We start from the raw sequence: 22134 nt of genomic DNA on the forward strand, positions 1-22134 counted from the left end.
AATGATATTACAGAAGCTTTGTTGCTGTGTAGATATTATAGTACTGGCAAAGTTGTTTTGTGGAATTTTGTTCTAGAAGCAATTACGCATTGATGTGTTTAGCCTACTTGCCCCTCCCAACACCTCTTCCTTCACTCACTGTCTTCCCCCACCCCACTCCTTGCCAATTTATTTATTTCTTGCTCCTGGAGTTCTGAATTGTGTTGGATATGTCACACACGCACCAGCAGCTATTCAGTACAATTATTTTTCCATTATTTATTCACGGGATGAGAGCGTCGCTGACCAGGCAACATTTATTCCCTATCCCTAATTGCCCAAATGGCAGTTAAGAATCAGCCACATTGCTTTGGGTCTGGAGTCACATGCAGGCCAGACCAGGTAAGGATTGTGGTTTCCTTCCCTAAAGAGCATTAATGAAACAGATGGGCATTTCCTGACAATCAACAGTGGACTCATGGTCTTCATTAGACTCCTAATTCCAGACATTTGTCGAAATCAAATGCCACCATCTGCTGTGGCAGGAATCGAACCTGAGTCTCTGGATTAACAGTCCAGTAATAATACCACTAAGCCATCGCCTCCCTGTGCGAACCTGTACTTGTATTTCTATTTGGTACCTTAACATAGGTACACATAGAAACAGAAAATGAACAGCGTTTGCTGGAAACTGTTTGCCCCACTGTGTGCTTACTGAAAAGGGGATTTCGGCCAAATATAGTTTTTCAGCTCCGTGTTCATAAGCCTATATGTGACATTTTTAGTGCATATCCAAGTAATTTTCTAAAACGGGATTTGGTTTCTACCTATGCCACTTTTTGAGCTCCAAACACACACTGCTCTCTAAATGAAAAAATATTTTTCTTCTACTCCTCTCTTAACCTTTTGCCAAATCCTATTATTCTAGATTTCCTGATTATTGAACTCTTTGCTGAGGTAAATAAGTCCTGTCTATCCACTGAGTCCAAGTCTCTCCTAATTTTTTATACTCCGATTAAATCTCTCCTCTGTCCCAACAAAACCAAACCTAACACATCCAGTGCCACCTGATAGCTATAATCTCCATTCCTGGTAATATGGCACTGGCAAGGGTAGAGGGTTGGCTGACTGACAGGACACAGACTGGGATAAAGGGGCCCCATTCAGGTTGGCAGCTGGTGACTGGTGGAGTTTTGCAGGGGTCAGTATTGGGATCACAGTTATTCACCTAATACATTAGTGATCTGGACAGAGAAACTGAGGGCATTGTTGCTAAGTTTGTAGATGACACAAAGATAGGTGAAGCAGTAGGTAGTGTTGAGGTGGGAGGCTGCAGAAGGATTTGGACAGGCAAGAAGAGTGGGCACTGAAGTGACAGATGGAATACAATGTGGGGAAAGTGAGGTTATGAATTTTAGTAGGAAGAATAGAGGAATAGATTATTTTCTAAATGGGGAGCAGCTTCAGAAATCTGAAACAAAGACTTGAGAGCCCATGTTAGGATTCTCTTAAAGTTAACATGCATGTTCATTTAGCAGTCACGAAGGCAAATGCAGTGTTAGCATTCTTTTCAAGGGGGCTCGAATACAAGAGCAAAGATGTATCGCTAAACCTGTATAAGGCTCTGGTCAGAGAGAGTAGGAACTGCAGATGCTGGAGAATCTGAGATAACAAGGTGTAGAGCTGGATGAACACAGCAGGCCAAGCAGCATCAGAGGAGCAGGAAGGCTGAGGGTCTAGGCCTGAAACATCAGCCTTCCTGCTCTTCTGATGCTGCTTGGCCTGCTGTGTTCATCCAGCTCTGCACCTTATTATCTAAGGCTCTGGTCAGACCGCATTTGGAGTATTGAGGGCAGTTTAGGGCCCTATATCTAAGGGAGTATGTGCTGACTTTGGAGCAGCTCCAGAAAAGGTTTACGAACATGATCTTGGGAATGAATGGCTTGTTGTATGAGGAGCAGTTGAGGACTGTGGATCTGTACTTGACAGAGTTCAGAAGGATGAGGGGCAATCTCATTGAAACTCAGAACATCGAGAGGCCTGGAGAGTGTGGATGTGGAGAAAATGTTTCCACTCGTAGAAGGGACTATGATCTGAGGGCATTGCATCAGTGAAGGAATGACCCTTTAGAACTGAGCCAGAGGGTGGTGAAATCTGTGGAAGTCATTGTTGCAGAAGGCGTAGAGGCCAAATCAGTGTTTCTAAAACTTCATTGTGGTAGTGATTTTGAAATCCAAGCCCCTCCTTGTTAATAGCTTCTGTTTGACAGCTTTATGTCCACAAACCACATAGTCCTGCTAGATGACTTGGAGGAACCCTCCGAATTCACAGTGTTCCACTAATCTGTTTAAAGCAGACGCGAATTGGGCGAAGGACTCACCTTTGTGTTATACCCTTCTGTAAAAATGAAAATGCTTCATAATCACCAGTAGCTTGGGTGCAAAATAATTTCCTAGTACTTCGCTTAGCTCTTGCGGTGTCTTTTCTGTGCATTTCTCTGGTTGTAGCAGACTCCTGGAATTATGAAGATCTTACTACTGATGATACTTAAAAAAAAAAATGGTGTCCTCAGCCAAGGTGTTCATCTTTAAGAACAAATGAAAATGTTCCGTATATAATGTCAATTTTCTGACACTTCATTAAACTCTCCCCTCAACCACATTGGCTCACCATTTTGTTTTCCCGCAGGTGGGAATATTTCCTGCTGCTCAAATCTAGTAATCGTTCGTGCCCCAGTCCCCTCATGAAACACTTCTGTATCAGCCGCTCCCTCACTGGCTGTGGCAGTGGACCATTCCTCCTCCTGGCATCACCCACAGCCCAAGTTCCCCAGTGACTGCTTTCCACGACAACTTCAATAGCTCGTGGATGTCTCTACTTCCGAAAAAATAAAAAGCCTACTTTTCCACACAATTGGTGCTTCCTTTGAAACCAGGAGTTAAACACTAGGTAGACAAATGGTAAATCTGAGCAGGAAAATTTTATTGACGATGTACACACCTCTGCAGCCAGTTTTAGACTGGACCCAAGCTCTGCCCCTCCAGGTCACCTAACCAGCTCTCTTAAAAGGGACGCATGATCAACTACATACATAACGCTTCTGTGCAGTTCAGAGGAACCCCTGATTGAAGTCAGATTCAAATGCAATCTCTTAGAAATGGAGATTGTTCAGAGCAGTTGAGGTAATAAATTACCTCAGTAAAACAGACTGACACTTCCAGACCAGATATTTGCTTGAAATTTTTACAGATTATTAAAGGGCTAAGGAAATCTAAGGTTGAATTGTGAATGGTCAACAGAGAAAGTCTCTCAGTTCAACGACAGGAGTTAAGAAGAAGCAATTAAATCAAGCCTATGGATTTCTTTGAGAAAGAAACTTTCTCGAGTAACTGTCAAGTATTGGTGTTGGGGAATATTTAGGATTTTGTTTTCCTGATTGTTTCAGATTCTTTCAACTGTTACATCTAGATAGCTGAATCTGTTTTATTTCCTCATTTTACTTACTTCATGTAATGAACTTTTGTTTTATAAATAAAACAAAAGTTACTGCATTTTCAAAAAGAGATATGATTTATCAGGTCAGATTTCATTGTGGGATTTGATTTGTCCAGTAGTATCATCAGCTGGGATTGCAAAAATATATACAAAAAATATTGGTCAAGTGGTTATGTCGAGAATGTAACAGAATTTTCTGTCCTCCACAACATTAAAACGATGCATGCTTAATAACCAAAGCAGCAACTTTAACTTCTGTCTTCTCCGCAGGTATGGTTTTAAATGGTTGTTGTATTGTATTGGGGTGAGGATTACAAGTTACATAGTTGGTTTTGGAATAGAATAGAATCATAGAATCCCTACAGTGTGGAAACAGGCCATTCGGCCCGAACAAGTTCTCACTGACTCTATGAAGAGTATCCCACCCAGATCCATCCTCATACTCTTTCCTTGTAATCCAACATTTCCCAAGGCCAACCCAACTAACAAACACTTCTGGACACTGTGGGAAATTTTGCATGGCAAATCTACCTAAACCTGCACATCTTTGGGCTGTGGGAGGAAAATGGAGCACCCAGCAGAAACCTACGCAGACACAGGGAGAATGTGCAAGCTCCACACGGGCATGTGGCATGGCTGGATGCATTGATGATGGTCTCGTGGTAAGCGTAGCAGCCTTCCCAGCATTTGATTTGGGTTCAGTTCCCGGCCATCAGTGTTAATAGTACACTGGAATGAACTCCAGGATCAGGTTTACTGAGACTGCTGGATTGCACTTATTGTTGATATCAAACAGAATGGAGAATGGGAGCTTTTCAATTGAGATGTTAGTTTGAGTAATAGGGCAGATGATTGGGGGTGATCTCCATTTTGTTAGTTGCATCTTTCTGTTTTGATTTAATGCAGGTCCAAGCTGGGGCGACATCAGCTCAGGGAGAATAACCAATTGGCTTGTTCTCAAGAACCTCACGCCTCAGGTAAGCAAATCCATTTTATTCAGGCTGTGATTCAATAATCCATATGCATAGCAGCTCACTCCACCTGCATACCTTTCACTTTAGTTAATTGAATCTTGACTGAGAGCCGAAACAGTCTACCCTGATCCCTGACACACTCTCCATTTTAAGAAATTGTAACCTCGTTGCCACCTGAAAGGACCAAGATTGTTTGCATATTGTGAACTTCAGCAATTTTAAATTACAAGCAAATTAACCTGTCCAGTCTTAATTCACTTTTCTCCATTTCCAAAGGCATGGAGTTGTGCTGAGGAGCACGGGAATCCGCTGCCACTTCCTTTTTTAAATGGCATTTGCTGTATGTGATTGTAGACAGTCAACAGGTCAATTTTATTGTCTTACTGGGATACTTTCCAGGACACTGGATTACTGGAACCCTGCCTTGGTTAGATTGTTTCTTCCCTTCCAGCTTTTGCTGCTACAGATTGTAACAGAGATTTAACAGAAGCTAGGTGGTTCAAGAGTGTAACCCGTTCAATTTTTTTTTGAGCTGTATGAGGGAATTAAAATGTGATAAAAGATACAGCGCAATTTTAAATTTCTCCCCTCTTGATAATTGAGGCTCACAGTTTAATTGCCTGTGAGGAATAACTGGTGTTTTATACATCAGGAGGTTCTGTTTATCACTTTCTCAGTCTTGTCAATCAGACAGTTATGGTGCATTCTAGATATGAGATCTCTTACTCTGAATCCTTCACCCCGTGCGCAGCCCTTCACCCCGTGCGCAGCCCTTCACCCCGTGCGCAGCCCTTCACCCCGTGCGCAGCCCTTCACCCCGTGCGCAGCCCTTCACCCCGTGCGCAGCCCTTCACCTCGTGCGCAGCCCTTCACCCCTTTCATTGATGGTCATACCTTCAACATCCTAGCTTTTAGACTCTGAACTCTGTCCTTATATCTCCAGAGACCTTTTCCTTAAAACGTACCCTTCTGATCGTGTTTTTGGTCACCTGACCTAATATGCCTTCTGTTAGTTGATGTTGAATTTTGAAATCCTTTCCCATGAAACACTTTAAGATGTTTTATTGTATTAAATATGCTAAAGAAATGCTACAGGCCTGGATAAATCCTGCTGACGAGACTGTTGTTGTGTCTTTAACCTTCAGATTGATGGCTCTACTTTGCGTACACTGTGTATGCAGCACGGTCCACTAATAACATTCCACCTTAACCTACCCCATGGAAACGCTTTGGTCTGTTACAGTTCAAAGGAAGAGGCAGCCAAGGCACAGAAATCTCTACACATGTAAGTTGCACATGAGCTTTATAAATAATCTGGAGTGAAATCTTGTATTTTGCAGAGACTGATATCATAGAATCCCCAAATGTGGAAGCAGACCATTCAGCCTGTTAAGACCACACTGACCCACCGATGAGCATCCCATTCTCCCAACCCTGTAACCCTGCACATTCCTGGACACTATGAGCAATTTAGCATGGCCAGTCCACCTAACCTGCGCTGCTTTGGGGCGTAGGAGGAAACTGGAGCACCCAGAGGAAACCGTTGTCTGAAGCCTGTATTGAACCCAGGACCCTGGTACTGTGAGGCAGCAGTGCTAACCGCTGAGCCACTGGGAAGTGGCAGAAAAAGTGTCTCATGATGTAAGAATTTCAAAACTCCGAATAACCAAACCAGGGCTTCCTGCTGCAGGTTTTGGGCAGTATGTGGAACATGGAGGGGCTGCAAATCGGGAGGCTGGGTGTTAAGCTGCCCAAGTCCCAGAGTGGAGCAAGTTGCACCAAAACAACAGTAGTTAGGTTAGGTACTACAATAAACAACATTAAAATGAGATAATGCTAAACAGGGCAATTTTAAATAAAACTGTGTTCTGGAAGTAGTAGAAAGTTTTCATGACAGTTTCTGAGGCTCGTACATTATGGAAATAATGAAGGATAAAACTATTTCAAATCTAGTGTTGCACGATGAGGATTAATTAGTAATCTCAGAAAAAAATCAGGAGGGTAGGTAGGGAATGTGGCAAAAATATAATTTGAACTCCATAATAAGTCTGAGTGTGAATACTCGAAAATGAAACAAGAAAAGGCCAGTTATGTGGATATGAGGGAAAAACTAACTAATTTTGTTTGGGTAAAGGAACAAAAAAGTATGGTGGTATGTAACTCAGCCAGAAAAATCCTTGAGTACCTCATTAGATAAGTCAAGGATAGTTTTAGATTAAAAGAAGAGGCTTCTAATGTTGCACAGAACAGCCTGGGAAATGGGAGTTTTAGTGACCACCGAAAGATGATTAAAAAGTCGATAAGGGGATAAAGTAGAATATTGAGATTTAAAAGAGTAGAACAGTTATAAAAGATGTGAAGGGATGATATGCTGGGGAAAGCCTACAGAGTACCAGACTCCGGGCCATCTTGATTTTGTTTTTAATTTGTAAACTAGCCGATCATTGATAATAAATAGTTCTCTCTCCACTGTCTGTTTCAAAACCAGTTCCTCTTCACTTTCAAATCCAGCAGCCTTCCCTCCTGCAGATCCAGCCCAGAATTTTTCTGTCCTCTCTAACTGTTATATTGTCTCTCAACTACCTGTACCACATTGGACCTTTTGAGTGTGGTGCTTTCAAGGTCTCTGACGAAGATCCCTGCTTGAATCTTTTCAAACCTGATTTATCTTTGCATAGACCTAAATCATCTAGATTAATGCTACAAATTCTTTGACATGATGGTTAACTGATAATCTTGTCACCTCCTTATACTGACTCTGGGGGAAAAAAATGAAACATGATTCCAGTCCTACATGTCTAAAAATAACCAGTGCATTCCCAGCTATAAATTTTCTTTCCATTTCTACACAAACCCCTGACTCTCCCCTAGGATATTTTGTTAGGCTTTTTCTGCTGATGCTTTGACCACCTTTGTGCTATCGCTTATTTGTCATGGTCAAGTTTTTCCAACTCAACGCCAAGGAATCTTTTTAAAAATGCATAATCCATTTCTTTATCCAACTTTAAAGTCAATCTGAAAATCTACCTCCTTCCTTCCTCCTCCCCCCCACCCACGGTTTGTTTCTTTACTTCGCATTGTTATATGAGAATAGGTTGTTAACTGCAATTGACATTTTTTCCCCCCCTTTGGTTTACAGGTGTGTTTTAGGGAACACTACCATTCTTGCTGAGTTTGCCAGTGAAGACGAGATTAATCGCTTCTTTGCACAAGGCCAGTCGCTGACCCCCTCTCTGGGCTGGCAATCTCTGGGATCCAGCCAGAACCGTATCGCATCCATTGACAGTTCCCACCCATTCTCAAATCGCAATGATCTCAATCACTGGAATGGTGCTGGGTTGTCAGGAACAGGTAGTGGAGACCTCCACGGCACTTCACTCTGGGGCACCCCCAATTATTCCACAAGCCTCTGGGGAACCCCAAGCAGCAATGACACGCGGGGAATCGGCAGCCCCTCCCCTATCAATGCTTTCCTCCCTGTTGACCACCTTGGAAGTGGAGAGTCCATCTGAACTTTACTCATGACTCGAACTGTGACCTCTACATGAAAAGCAGCACTAATAGGACTTTTCACCTACAGCGTGAGAGAAATGGGGAGAAAAGGGGTCACCTGTGGAAATGTTCCGTTCTGCACCTTTATTTCCACTTTCTTTTAGCCCAGAACATATCAGTTTTAATACTTGAATCATGCAGGCCAATAGTTAAAAATGTGAAAAAGTATATATTTATACTTCCAGATAGTGCTATCCATTTAAAAAGAAAAAACTGCTTCAAATGAGCTAGTTTGTGTGCACTCATCATGTTTGTTCCTTAAATTCCAAAACTTTGAGTTAGCTGATGGGAGTGTGAGCTGTTAATCTGCACTGAGTACTGTCTCCCTGTCCGATTGGCAATAGGGCGGGGTGGGGGGGAGAGGGTAGTTCAAGTGTAAATGTTTACTCAAGGATGTTCTTTTAGCAAGGAAAAAAATGGACAAAGTGTGCTCTTTAATATGCCTTGACACGTACTTACCTTAATGTGGTATTGTAGAGCAAGGTTGTTATCATACTGACTTTGCAATTTCAAAAAGTATTGCACCAATCTGTTTCTTTTGAAAACGTTTTAATATGATAAAATGAAAACCTAAAGAATTTAATCTCTACAGTGTGACACTGTGGGCAGCAGCTGTGACTTGCAACCCCACCCTGCAAGCCAGGAGGGTACAGCACTTTCAATAGAGCTTTCATTTTTTTTTGGAGGTGCCCTGGTCGTGCCCTCTTGTTTACAGACTTTCGAGGGGAAATGTTTACTCTTCCATCATTCATAAAAATGAAAAAAAGGAAAAAAATTAAAAATATTTTAAAAAAAAAATTGCAGATGAAGATGTTCTATCTCTGGGAATATTGAACAGTGTTTTGACCATGTTCTTTTTTTTTCTATTCCTCTATATCCTGAAACGAGAGAGAGCATGGTTCTCAGGAAATAGTTCCCCCCTCCCCGCCTCCGACACAGTAGAAACTCCTGGTAGATTTGTGTAGGAAACCCCCAACTTTAGCACTGAATTAAACTGCTCTGTAAAAGTTACCTTTTTTTGCCAAGTTAAACTGCTTCAAGCTGGAGTTTCCAGTCATTGCTTTGAAATTGCTGTCTTTTTATAGTGAGTGAAGGTGACATGTTGTAGTATATATACTTTATTTTTTCCCTCCTTTATATTCCCATTATTGAGTGGCTAAATGTATTTTGCTATTGTGACTGTGTCCAATGACTGTTGTACTTAAAAAGAGAAACCGGCTGAGATCTGTAACTATGCATACTGTAACCAGCTCTGGTTTACAGAATCATATCGTTCATCTGTAAGAGGGTGTTTTTAATGTAAAAGTTTGCATATGAGTCCTACAGAAAACAAATTACACTTTTTTTTTGTTTTATTGCCACTAAATGTATTCATTTGTGCTTGTACGGAGAGCAGATAAACCAGGACACAATTTTAACACTGCAGACAATGCCACCATTTCATTGCCTTCATTATAACTGTCTGTTGGAAGATGCAAACAAGTCAGTGGCTTTTTAACTGTTTACAAATAGAATGTGATTGTAAAATGTATAATTTGGTTGTGTTGAATTATGAAGTTACTTCAAATATTAATAAATCATGACTTTTTTGGCTGCTCAGCATTTATATTCCTTCAGTTCTGTTGCTTCTGCACAGTGGTTTTATCTGTCGTGGTTGTTTCCTTTTCTGGTGTTTCAATCCAAGTTCAAAGCTGTGCGTGTTAAGTTCAAGAAACATGCATGCACCCTCTCAACCCACTGCCTTGTCGCTTGTATATGCAAAGCACAAGGGCTCGGTTCAGCACAGGTCAGAGTGCAGTTAGCAGATGGCATGTTGTTTTAATCTGTTATTGTAGCCTGGTTCCACAGGAAGCTTGCACTCTCAGGAGTGACGTTAAAACTCCAAAGCCAAGTTGAAGGCTAATTGTTTTTGTGTGGGGCAGTACAATAACATGGAAAAAGATACTCTGGTGATACGTGTACTGCTCCCAATCCAAGTAGGAAAATGTTCCTGACCTTCAGGAAAAGGTTGACTTTCTGTATGTTTTCATGCTGTCCAGTTTTTTTCCAAACTTACTAGTTCCATCCCTTCGCAGTATGAACGAGGCCTCCTAGCTGTAAACTGCAAGAAAGAAGTGATGTGATTTTTATTGTGTAGAATCTGCAGCACACCGTAACAAAACCATTCAGACCAAATGATGAATGCAGGTGCTCTCATGTCACAACCTTGCTCCCTGGGCTGGGCTTGTATCGTTCCCCCATGCTTTCTCCCTCAGATCACCTTTAAATGCAGCTAAGCATTAACTATTCTCTTAGCGAATTCCTTATTTTCAGCAGTGTAAAGAAATTCCTCCTAAATTCTGTTCTTTAATTTGTTATCACGTGATTAATACCCCTTTGCTGTTTTCTTTAGACAGATCCAAAATTAGCTAATGCTAGAAAGCTATTTGTGTGACTTGAGGCCAGGGGCATACCACAGATCAGGGCTGAGTTCTTTACTATTTGTGATATTCATAAATGATGTAGTTGAGAATGTTGTGAAGGGGAGGAGACAGTGATGTTTGTGGAAGATGCAAAGATTGGCCAGTTGACAGTGAGGAAACAGGTCTTCATTTGCAGATGGAGTGTAACCCTGATAAATGAGATTATGCACTTCGGAAGAGATAACAGGACAAAAGTAATAATGAATGATTAGGAGGCTTAGAGGAACAGTGGGATCTTACGGTGCTAATTCACATTCCTTACGGTGGCAGGGCTTGTTAATAGGGTGGTTAAAGGCAAGCATCCTGTATGTCACCTTATCAGTTGAGGCAAAGATAAGAGAATCATGTTTAAGTTATACAGAACTTTGCTTAACTCACAGCTGGAGTACTGCGTGCACTTTTGATCACCTATGATTGCACAGGAGGGGTGCAGGGAAGTCACCAGCATATTTCTTGGTGTGGAACATTTCAGCCATGAACATTGGGTAGGTTGTAGTACATTTTTGGCGATACAGACTTGAGGGCAGGAAGGCCTCTTCTGTACTGTACAATTCTAAGATTTAACTCCAGTTATTTCTCCTGGCTGAGTCCAGTCCAGGCAAACAATATCCCTTAGTCTTGCTCCCTTTCCAGTGGTAGATAAATAGTCAGTAATTTTAACAAGTGGGTCAAATTCAGCCAACATCAGATTGCAACTAGTGTTAGCAAAAGTTTTAAACAAATATTTTATCAGCAACTTCAGGTTGCCCAGTTACAGAGTCAAAGATGTACAGCATAGAGACAGACCCTTCGGTCCAACTCGTCCATGCTGACCAGATATCCTAAATAAATCTAGTCCCGTTTTCCAGCATTTGGTCCATATCCCTCTAAATCTTTTCCATTCATTTATTCACCTAGATGCCTTCTCACTGTTGTAACTGTACGAGCCTCCACTGATCCTCTGGCAGCTCATTCTTAACATGCACCACCCTCTGCGTGAAAATGTTGCTCCTTAGGTCCCTTTTAAATTTTACCCCCTCATCTTAAACCTTTGCCCTCTTGTTTTGGACTCCCCCGACCCTCAGGAAAAGACCCTGCCTATTTACCCTATCCATGTCCCCTCATGATTTTTATAAACCTCTATAAAGTCACCCCTCAGCCACTGATGCTCTAGGGAAAATAGCCCCAGCCTATTTGTCCTCTCCCTAAATTTCCAACCCTGGCACTATCCTTGTAAATCTTTTCAGAACCCTTTCTAGTTTCGTAACGTCTTCCAAAAGTGGCCTAACCAATGTCCTGTATGGCCACAACATGACCTCTCACCTCCTATACTCAATGCACTGACCAATAGAAGCAAGCATACCAAATGCCTTTTTCATTATCTTATCTACCTGTGCCTCCACTTTCAAGAAACTATGAACCTGCATTCGGAGGTCTTGTTGTTGAGCAACACTTCCCAAAACCTTACCATTAAATGTACAAGTCCCACCCTGATTTGCCTTTCCAAAATTCAGCACTTCACATTTATCTAAATTAAATGTCATCTGCCACTCTTTGACCCGTTGGCCCATCTGATCAAGATCCTGTTGTATACTGAGGTAACTTTGTTTACTGTCTCACTACACCTCCAATTTTGGTGTCATCTGCAAATTTACTTATCACACCTCCATGTTCACATTCAAATATAAATAGTCAATGTACGTTCAGCAAAAAGTGCAATTGACTTTTCTAGGGATGAAAGGAAGCTGAGAACTGGGATTCAGCATATACTTTGGCAGTTATTTGCATAGCATATCTCACTTGGTTTTGAGTTGAAAAAATAACAATTTCACTCCAGTGAAGGGGGTGGGTACAGGCCATTCTCTTGAATTAACGAATCTCCACTTTGTATTTGCATTTGAGTGAGTGCACTGACATGGAGATTGGGCCCCCCTCAGCCTCACTCCACTTGCTTCTTTGTCTAAGTACAGTCTTGGAGGAAAGAAAGGTCCCACTTTCTGGAATAACAAGGTGTAGAGCTGGATGAACACAGCAGACCTGAAACATCAGCCTTCCTGCTCCTCTGATGCTGGTTGTGTTCATCCAGCTGTACACCTTGTTATCTCAGATTCTGCAGTTTCTGCTATCTCCCACTTTGTGGATGCCACTTCCTGCTGGTAATGAGGAATAATGTCACAAGATTTAAATAGGGAAAAAAAAACAAATCAAAGTGAGATACTTACAGGTCTGTCCCTGCTCAGCTGGTACAAGATTGGAAAGGGTGACCACTGGAGAGGATCAGTAGGCCAGCTGTAAACGGATAAATCACTGGCTTTCCCAGAGTCCCCAGCATGCTCATTGATGCTACTGATACTGACATCCAAGTTGTTTTGTAAACTATTAAGAATCAAAAGAAAATTGAAGATTACACCAAATACTATAAATGATCAGTCACTGCATTACTGAAATGTGCCCGAGTTGAACTAGCAGCTCGCTGCTGGAAATTTCGGGTCCTGAATGGTCATCAACTGCCCTTTGTTAACATCTTCATGCATGTGTCCTGGTGGAGTTGTCATCATGTATGGAATAGTGATTTTCTTTTAACCCGCACCCCGCCCCATCATTCCTCTGCTCTTCCCCACTTCTCGGATTTTTTTTATTCCCTAACCCCACAGCCCAATTCCGAGGCTTCATGGAGTCTGTTCTTAGCTCAGTGATGGGATGGGCCTCGCCTCACAAAGAAGTTGAGCAGGGGGTGACTATTTGCTGTGAGTTTGGGTTGTGTAGATTGCAGCTGACACTGTCCATCATAAATCACAGGCCCTCACTGCCAGTGTGTCATGTTTATTTAATAAGATTAAGTGGGTGGAACTGACATTTAATTATTTAGTGATATCTGTGGAACTGCACTCTGCTCTCTAGGGGCTTAATTAACGAGACAAAGGCTAAAACAACAAGCAACTTTAGTTCTTTTGATAATGCAGAAGAGACAGCATGGGTCTGGTCTGCAGAGGTGAGGAATCTTTGTTTGTCCCCCACCCCAATCACCACCTATATCTTGGTGATATTATTTCAGTATTTGTGGCAATCTTCCCAAAATGACCAGCTAACTGTGTATTTCGGAATTAACTTCTTACGTTTCATGTTGTAAAAAAATTAGGTCGTGGTAATAAGCCTTTGAAGAGCCGAACTTCAAATAAATATGAATTATCCACCAGGCTCGGGTGTAGTGTTTTAGAGGGGTGGGAAAGTTGAGGAACCCGAAAAAGATTTTCAGTCACTCCATGTAGAGGTCACAGTTTAGCCTCTCAGCCGTGATTTGAGCACAACATGCAACTGATGCTCCAGTGCTAACTAAGGAAATATTACTTTAAGATAAAACACTAACTCTAGCGACTATAATACATTATATTAAGGCTGAGCAGTGGAATTATTCCATTATTGAGGCAGTATTCTTCTGTCAGAGATAGTAGGAACTGTCGATGCTGGAGAATCTGAGATAACACAGCATGAGGAGCGGGAAAGCTGACGTTTTGGGTGGAGACCCTTCTTCAGAAATGGGGGAGGAGAAGGGGATTCTGAAATAAATAGGGGGGGGGAAGGAGGTGGATAGAAGATGGATAAAGGAGAAGATAGGGTGGGAGTAGACAAATGGGTTGAAGAGGCAAGGTTAGAGCCAGTGAAGGTGAGGAGTTAGGGAGGATAGACAGGTCAAGGAGGCGGGATGAGGTTAGAGGCTAGGAGATGGGGGTGGGACTTGAGTTGGGAGAAATGGTTAGGAAGGCAGGGACTAGCTGGGCTGGTTTTGGGATGCGGTTGGGGAAGGGGAGATTTTGAAGCTTGTGAAGTCCACATTGATACCCTTGGGCTGCAGGGTTCCAAGCAAAATATGAGATGCTGTTCCTGCATTTTTCGGGTGGCGTCAATGCAGTGATGGATGTGTCGTCCGTGGGGTGGAAAAGAGAGAGAGAGATGGAAAGGAGTTGAAATGGTTCGCGACTGGCAGGTGTAGTTGTTTGTTGCAAACTGAGCGTCGGTGTTCCACAAAGCGGTCCCCAAGCCTCTGCTCGGTTTCCCCGATGTAGAGGAAGCCACGAAAACAGTGGATACAGTATATCACTTTAACAGATGTGCAGGTGAACATCTGTTTGATGTGGAAGGTCTTCTTGGGGCCTGGGATGGGGGGGGGGGAACGCGGAGTATAGGGGCAGGTGTAGCACTTGCTTCGGTTGCAGGGAAAAGTGCCAGGGGTGGTGGGGCTGGAGAGGAGTGTGGAGTGGCCAAGGGAGTCTCAGAGAATGGTCCCTCCGGAAAGCACATAAGGGTGGGAAGGGAAAAATGTCTTTGGTGGTAGGGTCAGATTGCAAATGGCGGAAATGTTGGGGGATGATGCGTTGGATTTGGAGGTTGGTGGGGTGGTACGTGAGGACGAGGGGGATTGTGTTTTGGTTATTATTGTGGATGGGGGTGTAAGGGATGAGTAGCAGGAAGTATGGGAGACACCGTTGAGGGCATTTTTGATCACTGCGGAGAGGAAGTTGCAGTCCTTGAAAAAAGAGGACATCTGGGATGTTCGGGAGTGGAATGCCTCACCTCGGGAGCAGATGTGGCGGAGGCAAAGGAATTGGGAACAGTGGATGGCCTTTTTACAGGAAGATGGGTGAGAGGAGGAGTATTCCAGGTAGTTGTGGGAGTTGGTAGTCTTAAAATGGATATTGGTTTACAGGTGGATGCCAGAGATGGTCCAGGTAAATGTAAGGTTGGGGTGGAAGGTGTTAGTGAAGTGGATGAACTGTTCGAGCTCCTCATGGGAACGTGAGGCGGCGCCGAAACAGTCATCAATGTAACGGAAGAACAGATGGAGGACAGGGCCAGTGTAGCTTTGGAAGAGGGATTGTTCCACGTATCCTACAAAGAGGCAGGCATAGCTTGGGCCCATGTAGATACCCATGGCCATCCCCTTTGTCGGAAGTGGGAGGAATTAAAGGTGAAGTTGTTGAGGGTGAGTTCGCATGAGCATGTCAGTGGAGGGGGACTGGTCGCGCCTGCAGGACAGGAAGAAGTGGAGGGCCTTTAGTCTATCTGAATGGGAAATGCAGCTGTATAGGGACTGGACGTTCATAGTAAAAATGAGGTGTTGGGGAACGAAGGAATTGGAAGTAGTGGAGGAGGTGGAGAGTGTGGGTGGTGTTATGGACATAGGTAGGGAGTTCCTGGACCGAGGGGGGAGAAAATGGAGTCCAGATTTCTGTCAACTAAAATTCTTAAGAATCAAAAGAACTGCGGATGCTGTACATCAGGAACAAAAACAACGTCGTTGGAAAAGCTCAGCAGGTCCGGCAGCATCTGTGAAGGAAAAAACAGAGTTAACGTTTCGGGTCCGGTGACTCTTCCTCAGTTCTGTTTTTTACTTCACAGATACTGCTGGCCCTGCTGAGCTTTTCCATCAACTTTGTTTTTGTCAACTAAGCTTCTGTCTTGTTAATCTCTGTCCTGTTAATCACTGTCTCACGTTGTGGGATGTGAATGTTACTTGACCCATGTCAGCCCAAACCTGGATGTTGTCCAGTTCTTGTTGTAAATGGACATAAGCTACTTCGATATGTTAGGTGTTGAAAATTGTGCAATGTTCAACACCACAATCAGCAAACATCTCACTTCTGACCACATGATGGAGGGAAGATCACTGGTGAAGCAGCTGATCATGTTCAGGGCTTGAACACTACCCTGAGGTACTCCTGCAAAGATGTTCTGGGGCTGAGATGATTGACATCCATCGTTCACAACTACACTCCTTTGTGCTAGGTATGGCATTGTGTAATGGTAATATTAACAGTAGTAATAGAGACCAGAGCTAATTATGCTCTGCGGGGCAGCTGATGTAAAATAACAAATGAAGGTGACAGTGCAACCATTGTCGATTGTCGTAAAAACAATATCTGGGGAAGGGGATCTTGTCCTTACCTGGCCTGGCCACCTTGTGACTTCAGATCCACAGTAACATGGTTGGCTCTTAAACTGAATGCCATTTTGGAGTGCATTTAGAGCAACTCGAGCTAACTTATGGTGGTCTTACCAGAAATCCCCACGTTTCATGGAAGAATAAAGAAACATTCAGGCTACCTTTTATACATTACAAGCAACTATATTTCAAAAGTATTTCTATTGTGAAGCATCTTGGCCTTTTACAACTCAGGACATCCCCTGTATAAAAATGTAAGCCCATTTTTCTTCGTTCTTGGAGAGTCAGGGCACCAGAGTCTGACCTTGATAGAGCAGTCTGGGTGTCCTTTTATACAATTCTGCCATTCCTTACTTTCAATTTGTAGTTTGTTTTCTTACTATTGATCCTCACCTGTGCCTGTAGGTTGAGTGACCACATGGAGTTGTCCTCCAGCTGCTGCAGGTACCAGTCAGAAACTCCTCATGACAAGAATGGTAACTACTGTCCAACATCTGCAGGTGGATCAGTTCGTCAGAGTTACTGAAGCCAGGATTATTCAAAGAGCTGACTGAGTAGTTGAGCCAGGACTGTGACTGGTATTGACTGGAGAAATCATCAAACTGACTGAAGCGCTTGTAACTGGAGAGGGGAAAATTACAACGTTACAACATTCCCCTCCTTTCCAAGTGTTTGAGTGAGGTCATTCAGCACTCTGTTAACAGGGTATTGGTGAACAGTTTCTGTCCATACAAGACAGTCCTGAATCCCAGCTGCTCTTGAGAGAGAGAATTGGGTCACAGATAATTTCTAGTATGGAACAATTATTGAAATCTCCAAGGACCTTTTTCCTCCTGCTAGCTGGTTTCAGAGGGTGAGGACAAATACTGAAAAAAATGTTCTTTCCCATATTGGCATAATGAATTGGATATAATTCTTTTGCACTGAGACAATGATAGATCTTTAAATGTGTATATATCTCATATTACTCATTGTTCTGCCTGAAGATGGGTCCTTGGGTCACTCTCTGTTTATGTTAATGCTGAGCCATTTCATGGCAGTTTTTGTCTTTACCTTCAACTCTTGGGATAGGGCATGGAGCCAGGTTCCAAATAAATCTGTCAGACTGAGAATCAAATTCACACACTGGCCATTATCCTGAACAACATTCTAATCATATGGATAACTAAGCCGGGCAGACTCCTACATATATATAAGAAATAAATGTGCACATGCTCCCTCTGCACAGCCATCCCAAGGAATATCATGTTGGATTGAGCTGGTACTGTTGCACGTTTCTTTGTTTCTCTCTTATTAATAAGCCCCAGGGGAGTTAAAGGTCAAACAACATAAAGGAAAGTTCAAGACAATCTTCAAAGACCTGTAGAGTTTCAGCAGCTTCATAACACAAAGGAATCAATCACTTCCATCAACACACCTTAATTTATACATAACCACTCTGTCATTCAACAATGTCAATTTATAGCTTAGCAATGTCCCAAACTAATCTTATTTCAGATTTTAGAATCTGTAGTGATGGAAGCATGATGGAATTGTCAAACCCCACACTTGTTTTGACAATTGGGACATGGTCACATTCTGTTCAGCAGTGGCACAACTACGTAGCCAAAGGTGGCTATCTAGAGAGGTAAAGGTGATTTTAAATTAGTGACAGCTAAGGATTAAATTTGAGTGCATGAAGGCCAAAGAGAGTGGTATTAATGCAGGGAATGATAAACACACTGCCTGCCTGCTATAGAGTACAGATCAAAAAGCAACCAACATCTAAGACTAGAATTTACAAAAGGAACAAAAGATTAACACTAAAGGCTCTGTATCTGAATGCTCATTGTTTCCTGAACAAAACAAAACTATATACAAATAAAAATAAATAAGTGCAATCTTGTAGCTATTGCAGAATGACGTGAATTGAAACCTGAATCTTGAACAGTACAGTACATGAGACAGGGTAGCTTTGTTAGTTAATTATGGTAAGAACAAAATAGAGAGGGATGACCTAAATTCATAAAACTAGAATGTAGTTGGGGTGCTAGCAGCAACTATATTATGATTGAATTTTATATTCTATTTGAGAGAGGAGCGATCCAAGGCGCTTTTAAAATAGCTATATAAGGGCAATTATGAGGGTATGAAAACAGCTGGATAAACTAAGTTTAGGAAGTAAATAAGGTTAAAAGCATAGGCAGAAATTTAAAGGCATATTTCACAATATTCTTTCAAATATATAAATTCTGTAAAAAATATTCCAAGGAACAGGTCCATTCATGGTTAATGAGAAATGTTCAAAGATATCAAATTGAAAGAGAAGGCATATGGTTGTACGAAGACGGGTAGCAGGTTAGGACTTTAGGTAGTACGTAAGAATTAGTACAGAATGACCAAAAATTAATAAAAGAGGGAAACACTGGAGTACAAGACAAAGCTGACCAGAAATATGAACAGTGTTTCTACAAATATTTTTAAAAGTTAGCAAAGTGAGAGTTGGGTCTACAGAAAGTGAGACTAGAGAATTAATAGTGTAAAAAATGAAAGATCAGATTAAATTAATAGATCTTTTGCATCAGTCTTCACTGTAGAGGATAAAAGTAACATCCCACAAGCAGTTATAATTTAGGGAATAGAAGTGGAAAGGAACATGAGAAAATCACAAACACCAGAAAAATGTTATTGATTTATGTAAATTGTTGGAAATATGAGCTGACAAGTGGGCTTTATCCTAGGTTGTACATAAATGGCTAGCGAGATAGTTGATGCATTGATTTTAATTTTCAAAAATTTCCTTGATTCGAGGACAGTCCCATTGTAGGTTGCAAATGTTACCCCTTTATCAAAAAAATGGGATGGAGAAAAAAAGCAGGAACCTACAGGGCCAGTTAGCTTAGCTGATGTAGGGGAAATGGTAGAAGCTCTTAATAAAAGTTTAAAGCAAGACACTTAGATCAAGGTAATCTGGCAGAGTCAGCATGATTTTGTGAAAAGGAAATCATGTTTAATCAATCTAATAGAATTCATTCAGGTGGTAACATATAATGTGTGAAATCAGGAGGGATACATGTACAGATTTAGATTTCCAGAAGGCATTTAATAAACTGCCAAAGGCTATTGTGGAAAATAAATGCTTATGGTGTAGGGGATAAAATATTGGCATAGAAGATTGGCTAGCCAATAGAAAGCAGATAGTGCGTGTAAATGGATTTTTTAAGTTGATAAGATGTATTGAGTTTTGTGCGTCAAGGACTGGTACGGGGATCTCAATGTATACACACTTATAAGAGATGCTTTGATTAAAGCATTCAAAGATCCCGAGTAGTCTTGATAGGGTAAACAGGGAGAAGATGTTCCTCTTATGGGAGAACCTAGAACTAGGGATCACTGTTTATAAATTAGGGTTCACCCATTTGAGACAGAGATCAGGCTACATCTTTTCTCTCTGAGGGGTGTCTTTGGAACTCTTTCCCTGAAGGATGGTGGAAGCAGAGTCCTTGAATATGTTTAAGGCAGAGGTAGGTAGATTCTAAGCATGGGATATGGAAGGATATTAGACAGGAATGTGGATTTGAGGTCATAATCCAAATCAATCATGATCTTACTGAATGGTAGAGCAGATTCAAAATGACCCACTCCTGCTCCTTGCTCATATGTTCACATTTCAAAACAAGCAGTATACAACCATCTTGTGTCAAAGCTCTGCTATCTGATATATTTGTAGCTAAACTCACTGTGTACATGGGTAATTTCACTGCCTTAAGTTGCTAACTGCAGTGTACCCAATATTCAGCCACTTGTACAAAGCACTGGACAGTGACCAGGATCTAGGAAACTTTCCTCAGCACATTACTACTTATAGCAATGGGAAGCAGAGTTGGAGAGATTCAGAAAATGTTGGAAACGAGTCTGTAATTGAAAAATTTGTATTCTTTCGTTCAGTTTGTTCATCTATTTATGACACTGCCAGAGGAGGAGAGGGGCGAGGTTTGGTGAAAGGAGGGGAGAGAGATGACAGGACAAGGCATGGCACAGGGCAGAAGTGGGAAGGAGAACAAGGAAGGAGATTGGGAATGTAGACCACGCTGCCACGGCTAACTGATTTCTAGGGCAGGAGTGGAATTCCTCCAGATCTCAGTTATGCAATGCTGCTTGCCATCACTGAAACCAAAAGTCTGAGACGTGCAGCTGAGGAAATGTTGCTCAGAGAAGCAGGAAATGAGGAACCGCTTAAGGCAATTGAGTCAGGAGGAAATTTTGCCATTATCCCCGTCAGAGCTGGTGTTTTAGTTATTAACCCATTGATACTTGCGCTAACTAAGCTACAGCCTTTCTGATCCATTTTTCTGTTTTTGACTATTCATCTACAATTCCTGGTCTATTTTCTTCCCACTGTCTGCTCCTCTCCCCTGCTCTTATCCAACTAGCCTACAATACAGAGTCTAATTCTTACTCCCTGACTGGAAGCTGAAATAGAGCTTGGAATCTTCGTGCTTTCTATGTGGAGTGCTAGGTCTCTGAAGGCTATTCCATCTCGTTCCTCACGAAGTGGAGTGGGCTGACATGTAGCAGATGAAACTTAATGTACAGAAATATGAAGTGTTACGTTTAGGTAGGTACAATAAAAAGTGGTCAGTGCAATTCAGTGTATATATGTGCAAACCAGTGAAAGTAGCAGGGTAGGTTGAGGAAGTGATTAAAAAGACATTCAGGATCTTGGACTTTATAAATACAGGCACTGAGTACAAACGCAAGAAAGTTCAGATGAATCTGTAGAAAACCGTGGCTCAGCCTTCACTGGAATGGTATTTCCAATTCTGGGCACATAGGTAGGGTGTGAAGACTTTAGAGAGTGAAAGAAAATCTGCAATGGTTCCAGGGATAAGGGTTGATGGATATGTTGGAGAAGCAATGGTTTTACTCCTTAGAGAAGAGCAAGTTAAGAGAAACTTTGATGGAGGAAATAGAAACTGTTGCCACTGGTAGCACACCAATTTAAAGATGACTGGTGACAAAAAAATTTCAGGAATATCCATTAGGCAGTGAGTGCTTAGGAATTGGAAATATAATGCCACAGTGTGTGGCTTTCAGAAGTAAATTAGATAAGCACCTGAAAAAAATAATGCAGGCCTTTGAGATAATGGCAATGGAGTAGGACTACCTGAGATTTTCTTCCAGGCAACCAGCATGGACAAGACCGGACAAATGGTGTAATTTTTCAATGAATGAGGAATATAGGGACGAAGAGAGATGAGCTGAAACACAGTTAGGAAATGACAAACAGTGAGGATAGGAAAAGTAGAAAGGCAGTGTTTTGTGTCCTTTATGCTGCTGCATTCTTGTGGGTGTGAGGCAATTTGACAAGGAAATGTCTGTTTAGAAAATCCAGTTCTTTAAATCTGTCTGAACAGCACAAACTCACAAGGATATAGCCATGAGGCAGAGGCCAATAAACCATGCATATTAATGAAGCAATTTGCACAACGTGCTGATTCAAATTAACCTTTAGAGGTGCAGCAGATGAAGCAGTTCTCGCACCTTATAAATCAGACCTGTCTGTGCTCCAGCAAGAAGCAGGTCAAATCCTAATGATTAATGAATGCTTCCTATTATTGTCATCACTCCTCCCATACTCAGAGATCCCATACTGCCACCTCTCCATTTTACATGATATAATTTTGATATAATTTTTATGTTAAGTAAATTCATTACCTTTCATCTCCGAGGTGTTTTAGCTGGCAGTATTTCAAAATAAAGGAAGCAAGAT

At 41.9% G+C, this 22134-nt stretch overlaps 2 protein-coding genes across 12 annotated transcripts in view; one reads left to right on the forward strand and one right to left on the reverse strand.

Annotated features, from left to right (window-relative positions):
* LOC125462131 (trinucleotide repeat-containing gene 6A protein-like) overlaps positions 1-9599 on the forward strand; it is a 231933-nt gene extending 222334 nt beyond the window's left edge. For all 11 annotated transcript variants that reach the window (XM_048551711.2, XM_048551709.1, XM_048551715.1 and 8 more), the window contains 3 exons: positions 4381-4451; positions 5594-5733; positions 7588-9599. In XM_048551711.2, the coding sequence (XP_048407668.1) occupies positions 4381-4451; positions 5594-5733; positions 7588-7960 (584 nt within the window). In that variant the 3' untranslated portion in view covers positions 7961-9599. The remainder of the gene's footprint in view (positions 1-4380; positions 4452-5593; positions 5734-7587) is intronic.
* Positions 8413-22134, reverse strand: part of si:ch211-14k19.8 (serine-rich adhesin for platelets) — a 37933-nt gene continuing 24211 nt past the window's right edge. The window contains exons 7-9 of the mRNA XM_048551720.2: positions 16776-17003; positions 12664-12817; positions 8413-10101 (exon numbers count right to left, since the gene is read on the reverse strand). Coding sequence (XP_048407677.1) covers positions 10027-10101; positions 12664-12817; positions 16776-17003 — 457 coding nt within the window. The 3' untranslated portion in view covers positions 8413-10026. The remainder of the gene's footprint in view (positions 10102-12663; positions 12818-16775; positions 17004-22134) is intronic.

The sequence above is a fragment of the Stegostoma tigrinum genome, chromosome 23, assembly GCF_030684315.1.
Source record: "Stegostoma tigrinum isolate sSteTig4 chromosome 23, sSteTig4.hap1, whole genome shotgun sequence".
Classification (NCBI taxonomy): Eukaryota; Metazoa; Chordata; class Chondrichthyes; order Orectolobiformes; family Stegostomatidae; genus Stegostoma; species Stegostoma tigrinum.